The sequence below is a fragment of the Hemibagrus wyckioides genome, linkage group LG10 (assembly GCF_019097595.1).
Source record: "Hemibagrus wyckioides isolate EC202008001 linkage group LG10, SWU_Hwy_1.0, whole genome shotgun sequence".
In the NCBI taxonomy this organism is placed as follows: Eukaryota; Metazoa; Chordata; class Actinopteri; order Siluriformes; family Bagridae; genus Hemibagrus; species Hemibagrus wyckioides.
In genome coordinates, this window is record NC_080719.1 from 18,140,461 (window position 1) to 18,152,794 (window position 12,334).

Genomic DNA, 12,334 nt, shown 5'->3' on the forward strand with positions numbered 1-12,334 from the left:
TAAATATGATGCAGTGTGTCATTGCTTCATTTCATGTTGAAGATAATGTTTTTGGGAGCTTCAGACACTTCATCAAATCCTTCACCATATACACTGATCAGGCATAACATTATGAACACCCGCCTAATATTGCGTTAGTCCCTATTTTGCTGCCAAAACAGCCCTGACCCATCGAGGCATGGACTCCGCTAGATCCCTGAGGTGTGCTGTTGTATCTGGCACCAAGATGTTAGCAGCAGATCCTGTAAGTTGAGATGTGGGGCCTTCATGGATCTGACTTGTTTGTCCAGAACATCCCACAGATGCTCGATTGGATTGAGATCTGGGGAATGTGGAGGCCAAATAAACACATCAAACTCGCTATTGTGCTCATCAAACCATTCCTGAACCATTTTTGCTTTGTGGCACGGCACATTATCCTGCTGAACGAGGCCACAGCCATCAGGAAATACCATTTCTTTTTATTAAACAATAAAATCATGATTGCCTAATACACTCAGCGGACAATTAAATATGAACACCTACACGTGTTTATTCATGCAGTTAATCATCTAGCAGCAGCTTAAAAAATCATGCGGATTACAGGTCAAGAGTTATAGTGCAAACATAGGAATGAGGGAAAATAAAATGTTGTACTTTGTTGGTGTCTGACAGGCTGGTTTGAGTATTTTAGAAACAGACAGATTTTCATGTATGAGGATGAGTATAAACACAATAATGCAAAAAGAAAGAAAATCCATCCAGTGAGCAGCAGCACTGCAGACAGAAACACCATGTTAATGAGAAAGGTCAGAGGAGAACAGTCAGACTGGTCAAAGCTACCAGCAAGGCTGTGGTATCTCAAATAACCACTCTTTACAACCGTGATGAACAAAAAAGAATCTCAGATCAAACAAAATGTCTAGAACAGCTATACTGGACATAAAACTGGGGTGAAAAGCTGTTGACACTCTTTCTTATTAAAGAGGATAGTTAGTGTATATTGTGATATTTACAAGAAGATTTTATGCCTTATTCTAAAAGATTATATCCTAAAAACAAGGTCTTTAATTGGTTTTACAGAATATTATTGCAACTATTAAATACACAAATAAAGATATTGAGTATGTGGTTTAAATATCCATCTATTAGAGTTGTATAAATCGGTATAGAAAGTAACCACAGGAAAACGCAGACCTGGCAACCCCGAGTAGGTCCTTCACACAGTCCCAAACAATCCAAAGAGTACAAAATGCATCACATGACATCTCAGTGTCTATTCACAGTAAGACAGAGAAACTTCTTCATGGTAAATGATTCCGTTTTGCTCGACTTCACATCTGTAAACATCATCACGTTTCAGCTTGTAACCTGGTGAGGGGTAGAAGAGCCCTAAAGCAGTGAACGTGCCATCAGCCTCCTTAAACACATCAATGACGGTGTGTTTTTGTAACACTGTGGAATTATTAATCTTCCAAGTGATGATTGGTATGCTGGTGTGTAATCCTGTGATGATACACATAAGTACGGAGGCATCGGTCGTCTCCATCCAAAGTTCAAACGGTAGCATGATTTGGAGTTTGGGAGCCACGGTCTTGACGTGAATACCTGTGTGATAGAATTATTATTTAAGAGCAAAATCTATAAGTACAACAAAGAACAACAACAGTTTCACTAGAAGATCATAGTGGTAAGACTAGAAGGTCATAGTGGATCAGAGGCGAATGTGTGTGAGCTGAGAATCAGTTCCTCCAGGATTTCAACAAGTTTTGTGATTGTTGTGGCCAAAAATGCTTAATTTTGTACTTTTCTTTACTCAGATTGGTGAAATTGCAGACACAGGATTCTTCTTTTAAACTAGCAACAGTTAAGACACGTGTAAAGACTCAACACACGTGACTCTAAGATGGCTATGGTTGAATGTGTGCTGTGGTGACATAACATGAGACGTTTAGGCCGCAAAATCTGCGGTCATTTTGAAAAGTTTTTCTGAAAATCGTGGACAAACACGGAGAATTATCGAAGAAATGAAATTACACAGAATTATGGAGGAAGTGGAATACATCCTGGAGGGAAAACCAGTTCATCACAAGAACACCATACTCACACTCACACTTCTTATAAGATTAAAGTAAACCAAATTATAAGATTCTTAAGCCAATGTCTAGTCATCTTACTTCTACATAAATTCTCTTGCTCCATTAGCAGATTATTTTGCTGATTTTAAGCATTTATTTTATAGAATGAGAAAATTGAAGACTTAAAAACAGTAAAAAAAAAAAAATGTATTATAATCTTATAATAAAAATAGTAGATAGATTTGTCTAGATTTAAGATATTATCACATGCTAAGATGTCATCTACCCAGCAGCAGGAATTTAGGAGGTGGAAACAAAAACAAAAACAGAGAACCTTGAGAGAACCCAAAAAGACAGTAATCTGACGGTCATGACTGAATCTACAGCAGGGATCCTGGACCCTAACACTGAGGCTGCTATGCCATGTGCTGTGGCACAAATCCACATTCATTAACCTTTCTGGAAAAATCACTTCAAGCTGCATTGTACCATGTATACTTCACAGTCACTAGAAAAGATGAACAGGTGGCAGGTCATGTCAGTAATATGTTACAAATAATTATTCATCCATCCATTGTCTATACCCGCTATATTCCTAATTATGGTCATGGGGAGCCTATCCCAGCACACACTGGGTAAAAGGCAGGACAGGTCGCCAGTCCATCACAGGGCCACTTATAGACAACCACACACACTCACACCTATGGGCAATTTAGAATTACCAATCCACCTAATGTACATGTTTTTAGGTGCCTTCTTCCTGTGGGAGGAAACCGGAGTACACCCACGCAGGCACATGGAGAACATGCAAACTCCACACAAACTCCCCAACATGCAAACTCCCCTGCCTGTTCGAACCCAGGATTCAAACCCAGGACCTTCATGCTGTGAGAGCATCATGTTTGAAAAATGAATCTAGACGCTGTAAATGTGAAAAAGTCAGTTTTCTCTCCAAATAAATAAATTATCTGGGTGCAAAAAGGTAAGTATAGGTAAAGGAACTACTCAATAACATTAATAACATTATAATAATTACAAGAAAACATTTCGAAACAATGTTCCTACAACCAAAATGTAATGTTTGGAAAATGGATGTAGAATCTGAAGTTGTTTCCTGGGATGTAACATTAAATGAAGTTAAATGAAAAAATAAAAAAACAAAATGCAATTTAATTTTGTGTGAAAATAAAAACGCCTGCACCACATGTGATGTGAAAAAATAAAACCACGTGCCTCATGTGCAGAAAACAAAAATAAAATGCAAATATTATATACAGGTAAAATCAATGAAAATAAAAAAAAGGAATTAAATAAATAATAAATGTACATTTCTTACCTTTAACAAAGAGTTGAACACCAGGACTAAATGAAATCATTTTATTAGTGTCCGTTTGCTCTCCTTGACTCAAGCTGTGAGACAGAAAAATCATCACAAGCTGCAAAAGCTGGTTAGATTTCAGTTGATCAGATCTGTCTGTGTATAGCAGTCCTTACCTCAGAAACATTAGGCCTATAAGCAGGGCTTCTGCTCTCATTGTCAGTGTGACTTCAGCGTTCACACACACTGCACAGACTTGTGGGATGTAGTGCTGCTTTATTTATGTCGAGAATTCCCACGTGTGTGTTTGGATGCTGTGATGTTGCACAGCCCACTAAACATCCAGCCTCCTAAATAACTGACATACATATATTCGCATACTCATATACACATCACTGCTCTGTGTGTGTGTGTGTGTGTGTATCTAGGTTTGCTGTATCTTTTTATGTCAATGTAATTAATGCACCTTAGTTCATTAAAGTTTTCTTTTCCCTTGTGTAATTGTGTCATCTGCAGTTGGGTTGACTTCTTTGTATCCAGATTTTTTATTTATTTGTTTTGCTGTATTCGTTTAACTCGTTTGTATTTGTCTAGACGGATAATCCATCTTCATGTATCACTCCCAGCTTCTTAAATGTTTGAATCTGTATATTAGCATTCTGCCTCACTTTTATACTGTGAAACATAAATCCTGTAAAATAAACAAAACTAAACAAAAACAGTAAACTACTGACCTCTGTGATTGCCAGCATTATCCTGTAAAACTCTTGTGATATTACTGATATTAAAATGAACAAACAGATACCTATCTGCTGTTAAATTACATGTAATTACATGTTACATGTTAAATTACATGTAAGTCGCCTCGAATGAATGAATGAATTACACAAATCTTTTAAAGGAACCTGCCCCACATTTGTTTCTAAGCTACTATCTGACTGTAGACTAGATATTCAAATTATTATTTTTTTATAATTATATTATTATTTATAATAATAATAACAACAATATTATTATTATTATTATTATTATTAATAATAATAATAATAATAATAATAATAATAATAATTATTATTATTATTATTATTATTATTATTATAAAGATTATGCTGTCAGTGAAGCCTGGCTGTGAAGTTTATGTGCATTGTGTAGCGGTGGTTGGTGTTTTCCAGAGACATCTGACAGTTATACAGTAAAAACAAGCTTATCTGACAGTTGTGCACTTGGGAGCTGTTAAAAAACAGGAAAGAGCTGTTGGCATTGTCGCTGAGCCAGATGCACCCGCCGTAACTACTTCTGCAAAGAAGAACTTACTGGACATCGCTGTGTCGCTTACAGAGCAGCAGCTGTGCAGTTTGTATTTTCTAATACTGTATGTAGTGATAATGTGTACACTGACACTCATATAATTATGGTGGATCTGAAAGTAAATGCTTCATTGGCTTGAAAGTTCTCTGTAGCAGCCAGCACTTCACTGAAGAACAAGTTCTGTCTGTTAGGAAGTGCTGCTCACTGGCAAAACTGATTAGCCTGAAGCCTCGGGATACTCGGGATACTCAAAATAAAGTGTTTAAAAGATTCCATGTGGTTTATTATTCATCGTTATTTTACCTATATTGAGATGTTTAGCTAGCAAGCTGAAGGATAGTTAGCAAGCTGAGGGTTAGTTAGCAAGCTGATGGTTAGTTAGTAAGCTGAAGGTTAGTTAGTAAGCTGAGGGTTAGTTAGCAAGGTGAAAGATAGTTAGCAAGCTGATGGTTAGTTAGTGAGCTGATGGTTAGTTAGCAAGGTGAAAGATAGTTAGCAAGCTGAGGGTTAGTTAGCAAGCTGATGGTTAGTTAGTAAGCTGAAGGTTAGTTAGCAAGCTGAGGGTTAGTTAGCAAGCTGAGGGTTAGTTAGTAAGCTGAAGGTTAGTTAGTAAGCTGAGGGTTAGTCAGCAAGGTGAAAGATAGTTAGCAAGCTAAGGATTAGTTAGCAAGCTGAAGGATAGCTAGCAAGCTGAGGGTTAGTTAGCAAGCTGAGGGTTAGTTAGCAAGCTGAAGGATGGCTAGCAAGCTGAAGGATAGTTAGCAAGCTGAAAGACAGTTAGCAAGCTGAGGGTTAGTTAGCAAGCTGAGGTTTAGTTAGCAAGCTGATGGTTAGTTAGTAAGCTGAAGGTTAGTTAGTAAGCTGAGGGTTAGTCAGCAAGGTGAAAGATAGTTAGCAAGCTGATGGTTAGTTAGTGAGCTGAGCGTTAGTTAGCAAGCTAAGGATTAGTTAGCAAGCTGAAGGATAGCTAGCAAGCTGAGGGTTAGTTAGCAAGCTGAGGGTTAGTTAGCAAGCTGAAGGATGGCTAGCAAGCTGAAGGACAGTTAGCAAGCTGAAGGACAGTTAGCAAGCTGGGGGTTAGTTAGCAAGCTGAGGGTTAGTTAGCAAGCTGAAGGATGGTCAGCAAGCTGAGGATTAGTTAGCAAGCTGAAGGATAGTTAGCAAGCTGAGGGTTAGTCAGCAAGTTGAAGGATTGTTAGCAAGCTGAGGGTTAGTTAGCAAGCTGAAGGATAGTTAGCAAGCTGAGGGTTAGTCAGCAAGTTGAAGGATTGTTAGCAAGCTGAGGGTTAGTTAGCAAGCTGAAGGATAGTTAGCAAGCTGAGGGTTAGTTAGCAGGGCAGCACAGTGGCTTAGTGGTTAGCACTGTTGCCTCACAGCAAGAAGGTCCCGGGTTCAAACAGGCAGGGGCCTTTCTGTGTGGTTTGCATGTTCGCAAGTGCTTGTGTGGGTTTACTCCAGGTACTCTGGTTTTCCTCCCACACTCCAAAAACATGTACATTAGGTTGATTGGTGATTCTAAATTGCCCATAGGAGTGAGTGTGAGTGTCTGTAGTTGTCTGTCTATATGTGTGGCCCTGTAATGGACTGGTGACCTGTCCAGGGTGTACCCCTGCTTTTCGCCCAATGTGTGCTGGGATAGGCTCCAGCAGATCCCTGTGACCCTAATTAGGAATAAAAGCGGGTATAGACAATGGATGGATGGAAGGATTAGTTAGCAAGTGAGGGTTACTTAGCAAGCTGAATTATAGCTAGCAAGATGAGGGTTAGCTATGAAGTTGGTTTACTTTAACCACAAGAGAGACACTAGAGACACAATACAGTGTTTTTATTCACATGTGTTTATTCAATGAGTCAATAAAATCAATGATGTTGATCGGTCTGAATATAAAATCAGATCAGTAGAAAAAAAATCAAGAAAATGTAATGTAGGAAATAATGATATAAGGCTAATGAAAAGACTCTATAAGTCTCAAAGTTAGCAAATATTTACCAAAATATAAAAAAATATCAGCCGTGCCTAAAGGTCTGTGTAATCTCATACACAAAGCTATCTTCCTCTTCTCTTTTTTATCAGCTGAACCTCAGCCACGTTTTTCATTGTCTCCGTTTTTTTCAGAATATCCACAGTAATAAGTCGCTGCATCATTTTCTGCAGCACTGATGATCCGTAAACGATGATAGGCTCTGTGTCTTTTCTGAAGTAACACCACATATCTGTGTGTGTTAATTCCTATACCGTAGCGCACATGAGGCGGCACAGTGAAGTTGTAGATCAGCAGCAGTTGTACACCTTGACCAGGATTCTGCTTATACCAGGTCATTATCCCAATCTTCTTATTGGGCCTCAGTGGGCAGGTCAGGGTGACGTTTTTGCCTCGTTTCACTGAGATGCCTGTGGAGGTTTGCCATAAAAAGCCTAGAAGACATGCATAAACACACACACACACACACACACTTATCATACGATCCCTGTAAGGACTTTCCACTGACACAATGACTATAGAAAGCAACTGGACACATTTTAGCTATTAAAGTGTGTTGCAGTGTGCTTTTTTCTTTTTGTTTTTGTTTTTTCCCCATTGTGGGGACAGAATTACACAGTGCCTTTGTAGGAATGATCCTGAAACTTCACACAAGATCTGTACTCGCAAATAAATCACACTTCTGTTTATATCATACCATCGAATTCAGATTTCAGTTGTCAAATTACCCTAGACTTTTTGACCATCATAAGAAATAAAAATAAAAAATTAAAATAGAATAAAACTAGAATAAAAGAAGTTTTATTTTTACTGAGAATAAAAAGTAAAATAACAACAGTATAACAACAATAACAAAAAAAATATATTAATTAATAAATAAAATTATCTGTACTAGCAAAGGGAAAAGTGTTTAAATATTTTTTTATTTGTGTGTGGCTTAATATATAATTGTTTCCAAATATATACAATTTGTTTAGAAAAATATGCCTGAGGTGTTTCGGTGTAGATAATTATATCATGAGATCCCAGATCAACTGTCATTATATTATTCTGTTATGTAAAAGTCATTACATAATCATAACCACTACGAAGAACATGAGAACTACCCTGATTAAATCAGCAACAAATCATCAGCAGACTATAATAAAGCATTTACACTGATCTGATGTCAACACAACAAGAAAGCTGGTACTCACAGTGCAAAGTGATACAGAGGAAAAAAAACAGAGTGACTTTGGGAATCATATCGAGCTCCACAAATCCGTGTTGTGATGTGAGCTTGTAGGATGGACTGTCTGTATGACAACACAGATGATCTCCGACTACTGATAAACCCTCAGGTTTCATCCAGCCCTCAGGTTCATTGAATGGACTTAAAGGAACTGAAACTACTTCAAGGAGAAAAAAACAACAACAACAAAATCAATTTACTTCTTCCTTATCTTTATGTTACTGTCGAATTCTTCAATGGATTTACAATAACATTCCCATTGCACTGAAATCTAGATCTTTTTCATAAATCTTTCTATCGTTTAAGTCAGTTACAGTAATTCCTTTAGGAATAAATGATAACTGTGCCATAAACACATTTGGTAATTTATAGATGATTAGCATTAATTAACATACTGTACACACTCGAAGAAAGTCATTATGCTGAACATTTTGTGGGCAGCATAGTGGTGTAATGGTGGAAAAGTACTGAGACGTTAAGGTTACAATGAGGGAAAAAATTATTTGATCCCCTGCTGATTTTGTACGTTTGCCCACTGACAAATAAATGATCAGTCTGTAATTTTAATGGTAGGTTTATCTGAATAGTGAGAGACAGAATAACAACAAAAAAATCCAGAAAAACACATTTCAAAAAGTTCTACATTGATTTGCATTTTATTGAGTGAAATAAGTATTTGACCCCTTTGAAAAACATGACTTAGTACTTGGTGGCAAACCCTTGTTGGGAATCATAGACATCAGGCATTTCTTGTAGTTGGTCACCAGGTTTGCACACATCTCACATCTCAAGGAATTTGGGTCCACTCCTCTTTGCAGATCCTCTCCAAGTCATTAAGGTTTTGTGGCTGACCCTTCAGCTCCCTCCACAGGTTTTCTATGGGATTAAGGTCTGGAGACTGGCTAGGCCACTACAGGACCTTAATGTGCTTCTTTTTGAACCACTCCTTTGTTGCCTTGGCCGTGTGTTTTGGGTCATTGTCAGGCTGGAATATCCATCCACGACCCATTTTCAATGCCCTGGCTGAGGGAAGGAGGTTCTCACTCAAGATTTGACGGTACATGGCTCCGTCCATCGTCCCTTTGATGCGGTGTGGTTGTCCTGTCCACTTAGCAGAAAAACACCCCCAAAGCATAATGTTTCCACCTCCATGTTTGACGGTGGGGATGGTCTTCTTGGAGACATAGGCAGCATTCCTCCTTCTCCAAACACGGCGAGTTGAGTTGATGCCAAAGAGCTGGATTTTGGTCTCATTTGACCACAACACTTTCACCCAGTTCTCCTCTGAATCATTCAGATGTTCACTGGCAAACTTCAGATGAGCCTGTACATGTGCTTTCTTTAGCAGGGGAACCTTGCGGGCGCTACTGGATTTCAGTTTCTCACGGCGTAGTGTGTTACCAATTGTTTTCTTGGTGACTATGGTCCCAGCTGCCTTGAGATCATTGACAAAATCCTCCAGTGTAATTCTGGGCTGATTCCTCGCCGTTCTCATGATCATTGAAACTCCATGAGGTGAGATCTTGCATGGAGCCCCAGACCGAGGAAGATCGACAGTCCTTTTGTGTTTCTTCCATGTGGGAATAATCGCACCAACTGTTGTCACCTTCTCACCAAGCTGCTTGGCGATGGTCTTGTAGCTCATTCCAGCCTTGTGTAGGTCTACAATCTTGTCCCTGACATCCATGGACAGCTCTTTGGTCTTGACCATGATGGAAAGTTTGGAATCTGATTGATTGCTTCCTTCTGTGGACAGGTGTCTTTCATATAGTTAACCAGCTGAGATTAAGAGCACTCCCCGAGAGTGCTCCTGCTGTAATCTCAGCTCCTTACCTGTATAAAAGACACCTGGGAGCCAGAAATCTTTCTGATTGATAGGGGATCAAATACTTATTTCACTCATTAAAATGCAAATCAGTGTATAACTTTTCTGAAATGTGTTTTTTTTGTTGTTATTCTGCCTCTCACTGTTCAAATACACCTACCATCAAAATTACAGACTGATCATTTCTTTGCCAGTGGGCAAACGTACAAAATCAGCAGGGGATCAAATAATTTTTTCCCTCACAATGTAACAGGAGCTGGGACGGGAATTAGCAAAGAGCTAATATAGCTAAATAAAACCAGTTAATGTTAGCAAATTATTCAATATACCTCAGCCTGATGGGTGGTGTTAGGTGGCTATGCTAGCAGTTCATGTCTGTCATGAGGTCAGTGAGGCATGTGGCTTATGGTATATGAGTATTTGCTTATTCGTTCATACCGAAATATTTCACTAAGGTAGAGCCAGGATGATCATCCTCAAGATCGACATGGCAACTTTGCGAATTCACACAAACACACAAAGCTGTAGCACTGACTACGTTTTGTGGCCTTTTTGGTGATCAATCTTGGGAGCTCAACTGTTAAAATCCTAACAATGCCACAGCAATTTATATCCAGGACTCAAGACAGCAAAACTAGCTGTGCTCTCTGAGTGGGAGGGATGATATCCTCTTTCTTCCTTGTCTATCGGACTGATGCTGGTCAATCGAGGGCTTCTGTGAGCCGATGTACGTGGAAGAGGGCAGGTAGTGTTTTCCTCTGTGTGAGTGTTAAGCTGCACTGAAAGTATGAGCAGCGGTTTGAACAAATGCAGATGTGAGCTTCCTGTGTCTCAGAGGAAGCATGCTACTAACCTGACTTAGGTTAGTAGCGGTCATGTGATAGGGGAAAGTTAGCAAGCAGGTGGGGAGATGACAAGACAGGAAATTTACAAATGGGGGAGATTAAAGCAGTGCATTTAACATCTCTATGCATTGCTTCATTTCTATTCTTAAGTAGTTAAAAAAATGCTAATACAGCAAATACATTTTTCCAAAAATAAATCTGATTAAAAATCTTTAAAGAAACACAGCACAGTCTGAGATCAGGAAATAACTCAGACCAAGAAACTAAGAACACCACTGTTTTGGCAAAATGACTAAAAAATATGTTGCACTTCCAAAAGTTAAAACTTTGTAGGCATGATTTACTCAGTTGCTTGAAGGATTTGGATTTAACAGATGAAACTCTATCCATCATCATATGTGATCAGTTTTTGTCAGTCAGAATGAATTCAATCCAATTCATTGAGATTCAGGAATAAAAAAAAATCATTTGTGTAAAAATATAGTGTAGATGAATTTGAATCAAATTGAACAAATTTCCATCACTGGGAATAAATTCAATTCATTGAGATTCCGGAAAGTTCTTCTTCTATGTGGCCTACACATTACAATCTGATTAAATATTTATTTTCCTATTTACTGGATTGTTTCAGATTTACAACACTCCTTTTGAATCTGATCGAAAGCTAATTTGGATCGAGGTCTCTTGGATCAATCGAGGTGAAGGTTTTTCTATACGACTGGGCAATCAATCCGATTACTAGCACATTATTTGGTGGCACGTTCATGTACCTAGTGACTCAGTATTCCAGCATGCTGAAGAACGGCTGAGTAACATGTGAACCAGAAGAGGGTGCTCTTGGAATTGGGAATTGACTGTGTAAAAATCTGATCCTGAGATTACACAAAGCGAGACTGTCCTCAACACGAGACTGATGGAGCAATAAAAAAACAAAAATCTCTTCTGTGAGAGTGTAATGGATTAATTTGTAATCTGCCCTGCGATGGACGCCATCCTCATCCAGGATGTATTCCAAAACCTCATTCAGTATTTGGCTTTGGAGCAGCCAGGTCAGCAACCGGTTGCTAAGAAACGACTGGGGTTGTTGCATGGAAAGATTAAGTTAGTAAGTGTTTCCAATCGACGTTTAACTACTTTTCATTCCTTGCATTTATATTGAATCCATAATAGGTACTAATAGAGTATGTATTAAGATGCTTACAGAATAATAAGATAAAAGTTGATGGTGTTCTTTGGACTATAAATACTTTTGGGGAATTTTTATAAAGTTTTTGTATGAATAAATTCCCCCAAAATTCCATCTTTAATGTGTTTTTTATTTTTTTCTTCACTTTTGCTCTTCAGAGATGCAGATAGAGGAATCCAGACCAACCCCTTTTAGCCTGACAGTTTAAAGGAGTGGCTGTACAGGGTGGGGACCCTGTGTGTGTGTGTGTGTGTGTCCTCTCAGAACCTGGCGTGGTGTCTGGAAACACTGAGTGGCTCCTGCTCTAGTGGTCTTATGAAAGTGTGTTAAACAAGGCATAGTCAACGGAACAAACAAACTGCACTACTTTCCTCTCTCCAGCAGGCTTCTGGTCCCAACGCTGGATCTGGGAAGCCTGCCAGAGAACTCACCCTGCGCATGAGAAAAAGAATCTGAAACACATACAAGGTCGAACCCTTTCTGAGTAAATCGAGAGTGTCTTTAACTTTCACTTTCTGATGAAATGTGATACGGAAATCCTGGCTACAAAGTCGTTCATTTTGAAAGAAGCTGAACATCTTG

General features: G+C 38.8%; 1 protein-coding gene across 1 annotated transcript; it reads right to left on the reverse strand.

Annotated features, from left to right (window-relative positions):
- Positions 1 to 512: 512 nt before the first annotated feature.
- Positions 513 to 3,736, reverse strand: si:ch211-1a19.2 (uncharacterized protein LOC100142650 homolog). The gene is made up of 3 exons (XM_058400440.1): positions 3,552 to 3,736; positions 3,394 to 3,467; positions 513 to 1,587 (listed from the first exon to the last, which is right to left on the reverse strand). Exons 1-3 carry the CDS (start codon positions 3,590 to 3,592, stop codon positions 1,256 to 1,258), a joined length of 447 nt encoding a protein of 148 aa, XP_058256423.1. The 5' UTR covers positions 3,593 to 3,736; the 3' UTR covers positions 513 to 1,255.
- Between the last annotated feature and the right edge of the window lie 8,598 nt (positions 3,737 to 12,334).

Coding starts and splice junctions, on each gene's coding strand:
- si:ch211-1a19.2 (XM_058400440.1), bottom strand. CDS start 3,592: ATGAGAGCAGAAGCCCTGCTTATAGGCCTAATGTTTCTGAG. Junction 3,468..3,551: donor ATAGGCCTAATGTTTCTGAG/GTAAGGACTGCT, acceptor TCTGTCTCACAG/CTTGAGTCAAGGAGAGCAAA. Junction 1,588..3,393: donor TGTTCAACTCTTTGTTAAAG/GTAAGAAATGTA, acceptor TCTATCACACAG/GTATTCACGTCAAGACCGTG.